This window comes from Athene cunicularia (genome assembly GCF_003259725.1).
Source record: "Athene cunicularia isolate RWA chromosome 3 unlocalized genomic scaffold, athCun1 chr3_part1, whole genome shotgun sequence".
Lineage (NCBI taxonomy): Eukaryota > Metazoa > Chordata > Aves > Strigiformes > Strigidae > Athene > Athene cunicularia.
Window position 1 is genome coordinate 34,573,704 of NW_020799097.1, and position 16,174 is coordinate 34,589,877.

Consider the following 16,174-nt stretch of genomic DNA (forward strand, 5'->3'; position numbering starts at 1 on the left):
TCAATTTGGGCTACTTTTATCTTAATATTGTAGTGCCTTGTGCCACAGAGTTCAGTGATATGACAAGGTACTTTATTAGATTTGTAAATTCTTCTGAAAGTGAAGTGTTCATACATACTTTCATAGTTATTTTAGCCTAATTTTAAGATTAAAAGTGTCAAGACAGGGTTTTTTTGTTGTTGTTTTGTGAACAGAAGTATGTTAATGGCACAATCTGGTCGAGACTTGCTTCATAAAAATGAAATATTTTCAGCTGCAATTCATCTGACTAAATGTATAATTCCAAAAGTATGATTTGAAAAGGTGACAAAGTCACTTTCAAGGACACTTGCTCTTTTATTACTGCACATATGTAGTTTAGAAAGCCATGACTGCCTAACTATTGACATTTACAGGAGCTGTTCTTCAGCTCACTAATTAGAACACTCCCTCAAAAACTTGAAAAGGGTAATTCTTCAGTTTCAACTTTATAAGGAAATGAAAAATCAAATAATCCTTTAACCTGCTCGGTAAATGACTTGTGGAAGGACAGTGTTTCACTTTACTCTGGAGCATGGACAAGCAGTCTATATATTCTTATGCTTGCTTAAAACTTTGTTGTTTTATTCATCAAATGCAGAGGTCAGCACTGTAAAACATTGTCATAACAACATAATTTCATGAGATGAAAAAGTTGTGAAGAAATTTTAATTCCAGAGATGACAAAAGAGAGAAGTCCTAACTAAAACTGATTAAAGGTGCTGCTTCTACAAGTAAAATGACATCTGTGTGAGGCAGGATAAGAAAAAAGTTCCCTGTTCCCATGAGATAACATAACACTTAAGGGAAAATGTCAAATAGGTGTTTCCACAGTATGTGATGAAGCTAAGAAAAAAGGAGAATAATACTATGGATGCAATTCTTAGAGATGTAGACTGTATGACGTGAGGTTGTCACTTGAATTTCCTGGAGAGATTAACATTTTTGTAAAGGCCCTCTCACTGGAGAATCTCAGTCTTACTACACCCCAATAACTGTGTATCATATCCTTTGCCCAGTATAGGACATCCTCAAATCTTAATTACTCTGATTGCAAGTTTAAAAATAGCTCATGCTAGTTACTTGTTACTCACATCAGTGTAACACCAAATTAATTTTGGCTTTTCCTATCTAGCAGACGGGATTTTTTTAATTTTTTTTTTTTTTTTATTTCTTTAGAGTTGTCTACTCAATCACATCACACAGAAGAAAGAAGCTACATATTCACCAATTCCAAGACATCAGTACATCTTTTCTACTTTACTTATATGCAATGATCTACTCTATTACACAGGCATAATCCTAATCAGATGACAAACAGACTGCACAGCTGCAAAAAAACAGATGGAAGGATTATAACCTTTCTGCAGCTCTGTCTACGTGGTTACTTTAGAAAGGCCTCAGATCACTCTGACTATGTTCTGTGCTGATCAAGAGAGGCATGAGTACAGTAACTGTCACACCATGCCAGAGCTAATAAGGCTGCTATGCGGCACTGTTAATTAGCCAGGGCCAGGCACTGAGTGCATACACTCAGTTGGTTCAGAACACTTGCAGTGTGAGGTTGTATCAGCTTTCCACAACAGTACAGAAAGACTGCATGACACACCACGACATGCAGACATATTCTGAACATAAATCAGGGTCCAGAAGCATTACAGCAGACAACCTGCCCAGAAAAAGCAGTGAGGAAAGGAATAAAAAATTAAACTTGAGACAATTGGACAGGGCGTAGAAATATGACATTATTCAGTACTTTCCTCTTTAAGACTATAAATATATGTGTGATTCTGGAACTCAGATAGCCAGCTTGTATTTTCTGAGAAGTCTCTCAAGATACAATTAATCTAATCAAATAGGGATTCCTACACTATAGAAATCTACATCTGAACTAGACCCCCTTTACAGTTAATGGAAAGAAACAGAAAATTTGAGGGAGCGATTCATCTCATTCTGAAGTATATATCTAAAAATATCTCAAATGACTCATACCTTAAAAGTGTCTATTTGTCTCCATTAAACATAAAAGAATGCCAGACCTCTAGCTCAGATGTAGACTACAGTTCTGCGTTCACCTAAAGACAAGAAAGACAAATCCCACTGTCTGTGCCTATGTTCCTTTGAGTGAGGAAAATTGTATTTCTTAATTCATTAGGAGAATTTTAAGGCATTAGAGGGTGTGAATAGTTCAAAGACCGACTTTTCACGGGTCAGGTAGCTATAACAGAACTTTATTTTTATAATAGCATTTATAAAAGAATTCTTACCTCTCAGGGTAGGTCTTTTCAGATAATATATATATATATATATATATATGAAAAAATTTGTTCTTAATAATGCTTGGCTTCATCCACAAGTTTTACAAGTTTCTGTCAGTATTATCTGTATTATGTAGCTGTTTTCTAAAGTACAAACTAAGGCCAAGTGTTAATTTTCTGATTACATATTTAATTGCCCAAGTAAAGCACCCAATTCTCAAAAAAATTCACCAGCTGGTCCTGCTGATGGTCTTAAAAGTTTGATCTGGATGTTCTTACCTTCTCTCATGTATTCTCATTCTCAGTATCTTTTTCCTCTCAGTTTGAGTTCTACTGTTTTCAGTACTCCAGATCCCTTGCTCTCGTGATTGAGTATTCAACAGCTTCTGTCTGAAACCTGAACAAATTACCATAATCAACTTCTTTCAAGATCTTTTATTAGTGACCAATTTAAAACTGAACAAGAGTAAAGCTGGGTTTTCCTCTCCCCACCTAACTGCTGGTTCTTAAATTTCTTAATGGTGCATCAAAGCAAATGAGGAGTAATGCAAGTGCTAATTTATCTCATGCTACTAGGCTAGTGTACCTCGAAGCACTGATACCTTATTGCTAATCTTTATTGTTTGGATCTATGAGAAAACAAGTGATTTAAAAATTATGTTATTGTTGTAAACAGAATAGTGTTTGCACCAGAAGCTCCCGTTAAGAAGTAGGCATCACAGATGATCAATCACAGATGATAGATCTCTAGCAAATTAACCTTAATCTCTGCTGTAGAAAAACATCCACAAAATTTTGTCTCTGAAGTGTAAGTTGCCAGTTTCTGAGTTCATCTAAATTAGAAGTGGTGGTTATTTCTTAAAGCAGAATGATCTGTATCAGAACATTACACTGTTCCAAAATGGTTCTATGGTATTTTCTTACACGTTGACACTTCCCATGGCATTATGGCTTGCAAATGTCCCACAGATGATACGTGTGGAGTGTAAAAGTATCAAGAAAATCTTCATGACCCAAGAAAGGCAAATGTTGATGTCAAAGCTAACTTGATCTCTTTGCACTTACCCTTGATGGTAGGCTATTTTTGCAGGTACACATAAATTATGGGCAATTCAACATATCGTTTGGTACAGTTTTTGCTTATGGGTTACTATTGTTTTATATAAATTGAAATATTGCATATGTTATCTGCAATGCTAGTATCATAGATCTCTCAACCTAAGCGTTGCAAGATTAATATTTATATTAATAAGTGCTATAACCAGTATACTTACAAATATTGTAAATGATGAATAACAGTGGAAAAGTGTAGATGTTTATGAAGTTTGTAACAAATAGCTCGAGCAAAATAACAATGGTTTGACCCACTGCCTAAGGAAAAAGAGAAAAGCCTTGTGAGCTTTCCAGTTGAAAATAACGTTCATGTTCACTAGAGTTGTAAATTGCTTTCTTAGAGTAACACAGTGTCTACGTTTACCTGTAGCTCTAACCGCCAGTTTCATTGCACAGACGCAGACACATTTTCGCACTGGGCCCGAGGTGTTTCCAGCCCCTCATTTCACGACCAGCGCCAGAGAGGCCGCTCTCCTCCGAGGCTCCACTACCAGCACCCACCCGCCCCTGAGGCGAGGCCGCACCTTGGAGGTGTGGAGCCCTGCGGCCCCGGGCGGTGCCCAGGCAGGGCTGGCTGCCTGTCCCCCTGCCCGCAGGCTGGCCTGGGCCGGGGCTCTGCTGAGGGGGAGGCGGCAAGGCCGGCAGGCGCTGGGGCGAGGGGGCGGCTGGGGTGGCGGTTCGGCGGGTCCGGGCAACCCCCGAGGAGCTGCGCGGCCATCTCTGCCCAGGCGGCCGCCGGCTTCCTGCGGGCTCTGCAAGAGGGAGCCGGTCAGGAGCTGCCTCAGGAAACCTCACCAGAAGGCTCCCCCCGACAGGTGACTGTTGTGTCTGGACCAGACGCCTGTTTGTTTGTTTTTTTTCCCTCGCGTCGAAGCTTTTCCTTCTTCTCCAGACACGTGGACCTTTCCCCTGGCAACTCAGGAAAGATGTCTTGCCGCCCTGTTTCAAAATCCACTTTCTTCAGGCAGTTGCTACAAGCCCGTAAGTAACCATGTGTTAACAAGTTTTAAAAAATAACCAACCTAAAACCTGATAAGAAAACAACACTTTTGCCTGTGGACCCTTGGGACTAATGAGGTTCTTGTCTCAGGGCACAGTTCGAGCAGATGGTGTTCCTCACACGCCGGCAGGTGTTGATGGTCTGGTGCTGCTCTCCTAGTGAGGGAGAAGCTGCAGTTATCCCTGTCTTACAAGAGGAAACAATACGCTGTTGTCTGTGAACTTTGTAATGTAGGTTAAAGGTCTATAGAACCGCTATAGAGAATGTTTTGAACTGTTTGAACTAAGGACAAATTGGTAACGAGGAAAATATTCTTGTTGCTACTGCACACGCTTAAGAGAATTTGCAAGGTTCTATTTGAATATAAGAATTTGCAAGGTTCTATTTGGCTATAAGAGGATTAAGGTAACTTAAGAGTTCCCTGTTCATGGCATCAGAAACCATTTCAGCCTGTGCTTTGCCATATAAACCTTGACTTCTAACAGCAGTCACACACTCATACTTTTCAGACTCTAAAGCTTTTTTCCCCATTATGTTTCTATTTGTTGTTTATGTATCTGAGCTTTTTTCCTACTTTGCCCTCCTGAACTGTATCTAGATGAAAGCTTTTCATTCAGAGCATTCACATCCCTAGGATCTCATGCATTTGCTTTTTCTTTGGGTGAAAAAAAATCTTAACATTCCCTCACTACTATCTTAAATGAAGGTTTACAATTAAATGTGCTAGTTCCAACAAAGTTTAATCCAGCATAGCACAATATGATTAATGCCGTGTAACATCCCTGTGAGATAGAGGATATTAGTTGAATAGTTCCTCATTATTATTTCTGCAGGGAGCTGTTCAATATTTCATACTGCTACCTATTTTATTTGGACATACTGTCTTATTGTTGCCTATATATTATTACAGGAAAACAGATACTTCAGGATTTGCCAGTCATCTAACTGTTGAGTGTCAGATTTCTTCAGAGCTAACAGTCGTTGAATGCCAGTAGTATTCATCTGCTTAGCTTCTAACAACTGTAGGAACATTAACCAGGTCTTCTCTGTAGATCTCTTTTACAAAGAAACTGAATATGGAAAATGTATTCTGCAGCCCAACTGAGGAAATTGATGATATTTCTCTCTTTTGTGTCAGGATATTTCTTTCAATGTTACTCCTTTTTCTTCATTGCATTATTCTTGTTTTAAAACCCTCTCTAAATTAACTGATTGCCATCTGGTTTGCCAGAGTTTTGTATCAGTATCATATAAACCACTTCCAATTCCAAATATACGTTTCAAGGATACAGATAAATTACCAGGGATCTCAACTCTGTCACTTTGATCTAGATGCAACAAAAATTTAGGTTTGATTACTTTTGAGCTGCAGTGCCTAACCCAGCATCCAGAAATAGAAATCAAAACTCATGAGCTGGGTGCTGATGTACCTTATCCAATGCCTGTAAAGATATATTCCTAGGTTTTCTGAGGCAGTCAAAAATGTCACAGCTGAAGACTGTAAAGTGCTGAATCAATGTTAGCTCATTTTGCTGGTTCAAATACACATACACACACAAATAAAGTTAGGTTTTTCCAACAGTCTTTATATGTAAATCAAGTATTATTGTCTGCAACATTTCAATATTAGGTCAAATAAGCCATCATTTGTCTTTCTGCAGTCATTGCCCACCCAGAATAATCACAGTATTGTTTTTATATCTTCTCAAAAGAGACGGCCTGTGTTGACCTAGCTAATTCAGAAAAAATTTCTATTGTCAAGTGTACATGAAGTCATGAATTTAGACACTGATATCAGTGTGGTCTTGGGAGACTCCTGCATAACTCATAAGACACATTAAGTACTTAGAAATGTCTGAAAACCTCATTCATTTTTCTTAGACAATATAGCTTTGATTTATCCTGCTTTAATCAATAAATTGGGCTAGCAAGTCTTGACTGGTTTCTCTAGACCTACTGTATAGTCAGTAGAGTAAGATAGGCAGAAGGCAAACTGCATCTCAGGAGGACTGAATCATTCTCTGGAGATGCTCTTCTACCTCCCTAAGCTGTAAAGAAATTACAAGTGATATATAACTTTGGCCCCTTTATTCAAGTGCTTACAGTTAAATGGGATGGTTTCAGGCCCTGAAGTCTGATTAAAGACTGCCTCTTTTGAGTTCCCATGTGCTTTTATGTCACTGCCTACTCTGGAAAATAATCACTTATACAAGGACACCCCTCAATTTTTATTTTTTAAGAAATAACAACACTTTTCCTCACATAATTATTTAGCCTTTAGATTAGATTGTTTATATATACAGGGAAATAGATAATTGGCAAACCAAAAACATGCCAAAAATTCACTTGCAGGCAGGATTTATGTTAATGATGCTGTAACATCATGTTGAAGCTTACATGAAAATTTCTTCTAGTATTTCTATACGTACAGTACCTCTTCAAGCCACATTGATATAATTTCCTTTGAAGACATATATATAATTTTGTAAGTCCTTGGGTAGTTAACTCACCTATTAAACTGAAGTTCTATTTATGGAACAATACAGCACACTCTTTAGCAATATGTGGTCATGTAAAAAAAGACCCTATCACACAGACACAGGAGGAGATAGAGTAAGGTTGCTATGGGAACCTTAGCTCTAAATGGTCTGGCTTTTGTTGGCTTAAAATCTCAAACATTGCATTGCATTAATTATGTTTTTGTTGAGGTTCTTTGCACTGAGTATGAAATTTGTTTGATTGCTCTTTCTGTCTTACATGCATGTATGCAACATTTTTAAAAACAAAATGACATGTGTTAGCTAATACAAGAGAAGAAGAATGTGTTTTATTACCAAACTGAATTGTGGCACCAAAGAAAATACACTCAAGAAATAGGAATAAGATTTTCTTTTTAGTCATCTAGCTAAATTTCAGATATCACTGTTGTCAGTTATTGAATATGGATCATGGATCCTAACAAACTAATATAGCAGAACTAGCAGTGGGAGGGAGCCACAACAAAAGACAGGAATGGGGTGGTAATTGTGGGAGAAAAGGGTTGGAGAAATCTCTGTTGGAAGCATGGGAGGGATTTTGGTACTGAGAGATTAGGTGGAAATAAGCTGAAAAGAGAAATTGTATGAAAGGAAAGAGCCAGAGAGAAGGATTTTAGGGAAGCCTGAGGGAAGGGAAGAATTTGAGCAATGACAGGCAAGAAGTTGAAGGATTGCATTTAGTACAGGAGCCACAGGGAGAAGTAACAGAAATGAATAAACAGACTCTGAAAACAAGGCTGACTCTGTCTTGGGAGGAGAAGACAGGTTGCTATTAAAAAAACCTGATGAGGACAGTAATAGAACTTAAAATACCCCCAAATTATGAAAATATTGTTCATTAGCTCCTACAAATTAGAAACCACAAAAACATTGTAACATAGTTTAATATAGATAGAATATGTATTATTCTAAGACCTCTTCAAATCTTCTGCTGTACGAAAACAACAAAGTTGCAATAAGAAAGGAAACATTCTACAGCATCTGATTTCTTCCCAATACGTTTCCTGTGTCATTTGATGGTTTTCCTCTTGGAAAACTACTTATGAGTAACAAATAAGATCTAATTTTCCTTTCTTCAAATTATATTTATTCTTAAAAAGATTATATTTCATTTGTTGAATTTTCCATAGAATGATTACAATTTTCATTCATCCTTATGGGTGGTACAGTCTGGAATTTTTAGATGAAAATTGATACAGCACTTTAAAATTTTTCTATGCTGAAAAACAATATATTTAGCTTCTATGCTACAAGGCAACAAACAGGACAGACATTAATAATAAGTCAGCTCCACTTAAATGTCATATAGTAACTGATATTTAAACAGTCCTCTAAAATTTCACACTGTTTCAGCAATCATAAATCCCTAGTCAAAGTATATGTATCTTCAAACCGAGGGAAAACTTAATAGTTTTCATATCTTTATTTTGTTTAAAATTAAACAGTGCTTGTGATCTAGGTATCTTTTATAGAAATTTACATAATTTTATATATTATAGAAAATTTAATCACAAGTTACAGGATTTTCTCAAAAATATAGAGTTGAATGTCTTCATAATATTGAAAGGGACAGTATCTTTCTTCTGAGCACTAATAGTCTCAGTATGCTTATATATGCTCACAATATGTTTACAAAGCGGTATGGACCTCATGCTCCCAGAAAAGACAGGCAAGTGCCAAGGCAATTTTAGAAATTTTTACCAGAGAAAGGAGTGAAACACCAAAACCAGTCTAATCCATTCTTGTAAAAATCTGCAGGCCAATTGCATACCGGTTATGGTCATAGCAGTTAAACATCTCCTTAGCTTTTGACAAAATCAATAGTGATACTAGTGACATTTTTATGTGACAGTGAGTGTGCTGCTACAGGGGCTCCAATGATTTCTGACAGGATTCAGAGTGGTAGCAGCTATTCTCTGACCCCACTGTCTCCTAGCCTCTTGCCCCCCTACTTTTAGCACCTACCTGTGACCACCTGAAGAAGAACATGACCTGATGGCACCCATTAGGAATAATATACCAATGACAGTCAGATTCATCTCATTTTTTGTCTCATGCATCTAATGATAAGGATGATATACACCTGTAATGAATCAAAGACAGATACATAATGACTGACACTGTCATTTATCGAAGAGAATAAAGGTTTGGAGAATCTTTAAAGTTAAAACAAATGCTTGTGATAGGCAACTTTATGAAGTGGGACAGTTGTTAACAAATACTGCAGAACTCACGAATCACTGAGATGTCCTTATACAGAACAACCGCGAGCACACAAGACAACTCTCATTTCTGTAACCTCCCTGTCTCAGGGCTCATATTCCTTACAGCAATCAAAGTTCTCTACAGACTCCATCAGGGCCAAGGCTCTACTCCGTGAATAATTCTTACCTCTTATTTCATAGGGATTATACAGGGCTAGTTTGGTTATCCATACAATTCTGGAGAAAACTTCATCTTGCTTGAGCCTCCCAAACACATATTCTACTATTTGACAGTACTATATGTATAACTGATTATTTCATGTGGACCAGTGCTGTTAGGTTATACCTCCATTAACGAATATAAATGACATCTTCAAAAACAGCAGCGGCCATCCACATCCTTATAACAGAGGAAATAATGTCTCAGAATGACATTCCCCATCTTGTGGAAAAGAGGAAAAAAACTGAGAAGAGCAAAGAACTTTGGACTTCCACACAGATATGAAGGTCGTCTTGCACATCTCTGGGACTTATATTCCAATCACTGGAAAGCTCTGGAAAGATGTCACACTATAGTTTTGTCCGTCTTCATTGGAATAGTTGGCATGCAGGATTGACAGGGAGAGAATGCAGGTGATAGTGACTCTAGTAAGACACTAGCCACTGTTGTGTACGACTTCTTAAACTGAACCAGGAAATAGACTGAAAAAACGCACACTCGGTGTTTCAGTGACAGTCTGAGAGGCACCTGATTCTACACAGTTTTATCCTAGTCATAATTCTACTATTATTTTCACTGCCAGACCACAAGTGTTGCAAGCACCTAACAAGTGGTTAGGTTAAGGACAAGATTAGAGTTCAAAGTCATCTGAATAAATTAAAAGAAATAATCTGAAACTAGCAAGATGAAGATGAATAGAAAATCATACACTTTAGAATGAGAAATCAAATTAACTAATCCAAAATGAGATATAACTAGCTAGGGAACAACAGTACAGGAAAGGACCTGGGATTTATATTGGATTACAAATTGACCATCATCTAACTGTGACTTTGTTGAAAAATGTTTTAGGATATATTAAAGGGAATTGCAGTATGTCAGAGCAGAAGACAGTAATTCTGCTTTATTCAGCTTTGGAGAGACATACATTAGTACTGCATCCTGTTTTGAATGCCCCACTTTAAAATACAGAGAAGTTAAAAAGACTCCAGAGAGATTAAAAATAAGAAATGAAGACCGAAGAAACTGTAGAAAAGACTGAGAAACACAACAGCAATCTATAGAAAAGTTACTCAAAAGAGCACAGTGAGCTCTAATACAAGTAGAAGAAGAAACATTTTTAGAGAAGATTATTTAGATTAATGTGGAAAAAAAAAACCCACTTTTCTAATACACTGTCTGTGGACTCTGAAGATCAGTCCTAAACTGAGATTTTTAAGGGCATATGCCAATGACATTTTAAGTCTTTACAACTTAACTCTATGCAGAAGGACAAATTAAATCATCCTTTTACATCTTTCAAACCCTGCATTGTGTGGATTTTATTTTTTTGCAGTATGGTTATTCCTACATATGCTTTGGCTGGTTCCACATCACAGATGAAACTGAGTACACTACTGTACTTAACCACTAAAGTACACAGACAAGCACACCCATCATCATGGTCAAGATCTCTATGTCCTTTTACAGTGAGAAAGAGGTTACAGAAATTCTTCTGATTAGACTGGGAATTTGTAAGGAACAAACCCAGTGTTTTAGCCAGCAGCATGAGCAGAATAAGTCATGCAGGCTAAGTACAGGTAGGATGTAGTGATTTTGCCTCTGTTTTCACTATGATTATGAGACAACCCTTTGTACACAACCTGACCTTCTTTGCTTTAGTATGTATTTTTCCTTGTATGTGTACAAGTTAGTACTTGCTGTTTTAAGTGCCCTTAGTGTACTTTAATTTTATAAACATGATTTGGATGTATAGAGAAGTTTTCTATATAAAACATGTAGTAACTTTTGCTAAAAGATTGCCTTAATTGTTCTGAAACTTAAGTATTCTTAAATCTTTAGACACACAGGCATCTAACGAGACAGGCAGAGGAAAGGTGATTGTCCTCTAAGATGTGTGACCTGGCTGAAACAATTTCAGTTAGATATTTTCTGTTTATTATATGCAATTGTTTAAACTGCACATCTCTACTAAGGTAAAGATCTTGAGGCTAATGACTATTGATAAAGTATCTCCACGGGTTTCAGCTACAAAACAGTTTCCTTTTCCTATGGGTGCGAGACCATTATAAAGAAAGACCATCTGTTTTGTTAGCTGGCAGTAAAGAACACCTATTTCTTTCCATGTGTGATTGTGAGAGTGATTTCTGTGTAACTTCATACAAAAAAGTTTCAATATCTATTAATTGTGTTTAAAACTACTTGAAAAGCGATCCGGGCATATTTGCCACTGATTTGAAAAGCAAGAGATTAGAGACAGGGTCTGACTCTGAGCATATATGCAGAGTATGTTTTATATTTTGGATGTTTTTGGATGTCTGGCATGCCTTAAGTAACAGTCTGAGACTTGCTGTGCTTTTATTTTATTTTTATTGTGGCAAAAAAGCTATTATTTTATTTTCCTGATTACATAGTCCTTCATTTTAATATTTTGTACTGTAGATGCATTCATTATATTCTTTTTGTTATTAGATGAACGATTATTGTGATTATGCCAAACTATTTATGTTGACAAATGCAACATTTTATATTTTTCCTCCTTTAAATCAGTTAGAACATCTGCTCTTAATAGTAAAATAATGAGTTATGCTGAAAGACAAACAACAAATTTACAGTGTTGCCTAATCCTAAAGCTTGGATTGCAATCAATAAATGTATTTCATCAGTCTGTATGCAAAAACATATTTCCATTAGAGTATCACCATAAAAATATTAGAGAAAATGAAAAGTTTATTTCAGATTAACAAGAGAGTTGCTTCAGGAAATTTACAGCAAATATGATAAAGTGCGTCAAAATATACTGAAATATCTTTTATACAGACATTTTGATATACACTGGGAAGTATATTTTAAAGTATCTCAGGTCTTATGTATTCTCTTGAGCCTTTTATGTGCTATGTATTCTCTTGAGCCTTTAAGTCTTTTTAAGACTTACAAAATTACTATCAACATTTTGCTTTTCTTTAAATACCAATCTTTGCCTCAAAATGTGTCATAAAATAATTACCCAATGTACATTATTAAGGAATACTTAAAAATATAGAAGATTATCCCAAATTTTTCAGATGGAATATTTGACATTTGATTTATAATTAGTCATTTCTTCTTTAGTATGATTCCATGCATAGATTTTAAATCATTCTCTTTTATAAAGTTTTACTTTTTCTCATGATCATAATTGTAATTCTTCTGTCTAGGAGAGATCACTGATGTAATGGTTCTGGGTAATGGATCAAATTCAGTTATTTTTTTCTTCTAGCAAAAATGGCCTTCCAGATATAGCCCAGACCTTGTAAAAAGAAGTGTTTATTTCCAAAAGTATCAATAGTATCTGATGCTGTGTTGTGGCTACCAATGCTGACACATCTCTCAATCACCCTTTTATATCTATAAATTTCACTTCGATGCTTAATGAGGCATGATTTTTTTAGCCTAACACAGCTGCTTGATCCTATTGTCCAACAAGAGCACTTGCAGATTTAAAGTAAAACTGTTTCTCTTTGAATGACGATATTGCAGTGATGATTAAGACAGCATAGTGGATATTGAAGCAACAGCCACAGCAATGAATAGCAGGATTTTTATTTTCAAAATAGCAGGAAACCTAATAGGTATTTGTCTATTATGGTTATTCTCCAACAACACAATACTGTGTCCTTGTGTGACATAGGCTGATCAGATTTAAAAACCAGGTCTCCTTCAAGGAAGGAATTAAAAAAACATTTTAGATAAAGTCCCAATGATCTTAAGCAATCCATAATTATTTACTACCTACTTGAGAAGCTATCTTTGATACCAAAATGTGACAAAGAACTTCTCCACATCCTGGTGTATCATTATAAATCCTAGCACACAGACGAATGGAACTCTTCCATTTGAGAATGTTCCTCAAGAGCTAACTACAGTATGTGATCCATGCTGGAACAGTATCAGGTAAAAAAACCCTAAAATTAAAACACTAGCTTTAATAGCAAGAACAAGACATAGCAAGCACAAAAAAATAAACCTGATTTTGCATTAAAAATGCACAGAGAAAAAACAGGCATCAGGTCAGGAGGACAGCAACAACGCTAGGATTTTTTTAACAAAGGACACAGATTGTGCATCATTAATACATTCAAGGAACAGTTCTAAGAACAACAGTGGAAAATAGTGACAATAATTCAGTCCATAAGCATTATTTTCTGAAAGGTGGTACTGCTAAAAACCATTGATTTATCGTCTCTAGAATGGGTTTATGGGTTGTAAATAATAAAAAAAAATATTCTAGGTGCCTATAAATTCCCTTGAACTTCTATATGTAATTTATGTAGCAATAAAGAAAATTAAGTAATATACACTACCACAACTACAGAAGCTGCAAAACAGCAATCCCAATTCTATTTTATTTCTTTAGTGAGGAAATAGTGTTTCTGTGGAATAGCCATCCCCATTTTGATGGCTAACCTTCAGAACAAACAGGAAACAAGAAGTAATTGGAATCAGAAATACAAAGAAAAAAAGGATGTATTTTTTACGTAATTTCAGTACTGCATCATCTAATTGATTAAGAACCATTTTTTTCATTGTGGGAAGAGAAGGAAAAACTAGATTTCTAAGGTGAAACAAAAATTCTTCATCATTGTCTAATTCAGTTTTTCACCCTTCCCAGTGCTGTGCCAAAAGATCTGTGCACGTGCAGGTGTTTGTAAATTCAGGATCTCAGATGGTGTCCTGTGACTGTCAAATACCCATAGTGGGACTAGTCAACTTCCAGTGGCTGCTAAAGGCCAGGCTGGTGCATTTCACCTCTGGGCTCTTACTCTATGAACACAATTAACATTTTGGCTAAGAGAAAGAAAACTCAGTAAATTCTGTATGTCATCCCCCAGCAGGAAGAGGAATGCTAATTTTATCTTTCTCATTGATCACTCAGTTATTTCTTATACATTAAGAAAATCCTCTGGTTCTAAGCAAAGTTAAGAGGATGCTGAAAAGATTTTGTAAGACTTGAGTGCCTTCAGTATTACATTCCCTCACAAATACTTCTCAAATGAAAAAAGAAAAACACTCTAAGGCTGAGAACAGACTACTAATAAAAGCTTAATAAAAACCAAACGAACAAGAGATCTGACTACATATTATTCTCTTGCATCCTTCAAGAGCTTCAAATTAAAGGGAAAAAGAACACTGTAGTGAGATGTATTTTGGGGGCAGATCTTCTCCATAAGAAAGTTATGTTAAATTATCAATCAAAAAGTCTAAAATCAACCATGCAGCTAGATGAATACTGATAACTACTTCCCTCATAATTTCTACTTTAAAAGGTATTTTAAACTATACTGTGCCTCAGTTCACTAAAAATAAGACTATGAAGCTATATTTGATGCCTTGACTTGATCAACAGAAGCACACTACTATGTATCAAACATTCATTCAAGTAAATCATAACTCATAACTCTTTAGTTTTTAAAAAATTGTTAAGAATTGGGTAGACTTGCATGCCTGGCCTCAGCTGTTAATAGGAACTTGCTTTTGTGGATTAATGTTGTAACCTCTGCAGTAAACCCTCTCTCTAGACAATGACCTTCTGAGATACAATAGGATATTTTTTTAAAATTAGATTCTAAATTTCCTTTTTTTTCTGGTTTTGTTTGGGTTTTAATATTAGGTTTCTATTAAACTTAATGGTCTTCTGTTTTTTGTATAATTAGCTTGCACTGATTTTTCTTAATTGTTTCCTGTTGACTTTATTACTAATGAAACAAGAATATTTGTGATCCCTTTCAGAAAAAGGAGATCCTTTTTTCTAAGGAGATTTTGAAGATGGAGAGAAGTAGGTTTGCCAGCATTGTTCCAGCTTTTGGAATTCTTTCTAACTGCTTGTTAGCTCTAGCGGTGTGACATAGCATTTGGGGAGTAGTCTGATGGCTCTTGTGTCTTCTCTGAGGCCAGCTCTGTGCTATTCTCTGCTTCTTTTACCTCTTGTTTGTGTAAAAACAGGGCATTCACATCTAAGGTATTTTTAAACACATCGGTTTATGAATATGGTTGGTGACAATAATGGGAATGAAAATAATGAATGTAATAGACAAAGGAAAACAAATGACTTTTTTTTCCTCTCATTTTTAATTTTCATAAGCACTAGGTACTTGAATTTACCTAATTCAGGACTTTAGTTTACAAACTCTTAAATTCAAGCACTTTTGGAAGCTCACTTTTCAGGGATTAGTCATTTTAGAAACTAGGTGTTTTAGACAAAAATTTCTCCATTCTGCAGTAGGAGTGGGGTTTGTGAAGTTTCAGATGAAGTAACGTGTTCAAGAAAGGAGTATCTGGTTTTCTCTAGACTGTCAGAATTTACCTTCCAGTTTTTAAAGGATGTATGGTTTCGGTACTTAGGCTTCACAAGAAAGCTTTTTAAAATGTAAAACCTTAAATGCCAAAGAAGGATTTTTTTAATTTTAAAAGTATACCTGAGGCCATGACTTGCAATTTCTGTATAGTTAGTTGGCTTGGCAACGCTGCACGTTTTGCAGAATCCAAATTTTGGATTTAAATGCGCCTTGATTAGGCCACAGAAGATTTAACGATTGATAAGAATTCATAAGCCCTTTGGGGCCTCTGCCCGAGCGTGAGGGAGGCGAGACCAGCGGGCCCCAGTCCTGCGCAATGGACGCCCGCACGCCTGGAAGTTCATTCATTTTAAACAGCCCGATCCACCTCCTCGCCTCCCAAAAGCCGCTGCCTCCAAGCCGATCTAGGGGGGAGCGGGAGAGCCCGAGGCACTGCCGGGCGCAGCCCTGCTGCGGCCATTTTATCGCCTAGGGGCCGGGGAAGCCGGC

General features: G+C 36.5%; 2 protein-coding genes across 3 annotated transcripts in view; one reads left to right on the forward strand and one right to left on the reverse strand.

The window, feature by feature from the left end:
• The window catches only part of FILIP1 (filamin A interacting protein 1), a 130,418-nt gene extending 128,778 nt beyond the window's left edge, over window positions 1–1,640 (reverse strand). Inside the window, exon 1 of the mRNA XM_026845189.1 lies at window positions 1,626–1,640. The gene's annotated coding sequence lies outside the window, so the exon portion shown is untranslated. The remainder of the gene's footprint in view (window positions 1–1,625) is intronic.
• A 2,667-nt stretch (window positions 1,641–4,307) lies between these two features.
• The window catches only part of SENP6 (SUMO specific peptidase 6), a 91,852-nt gene continuing 79,985 nt past the window's right edge, over window positions 4,308–16,174 (forward strand). For both annotated transcript variants that reach the window (XM_026844434.1, XM_026844435.1), the window contains exon 1: window positions 4,308–4,370. In XM_026844434.1, coding sequence (XP_026700235.1) covers window positions 4,316–4,370 — 55 coding nt within the window. In that variant the 5' untranslated portion in view covers window positions 4,308–4,315. The remainder of the gene's footprint in view (window positions 4,371–16,174) is intronic.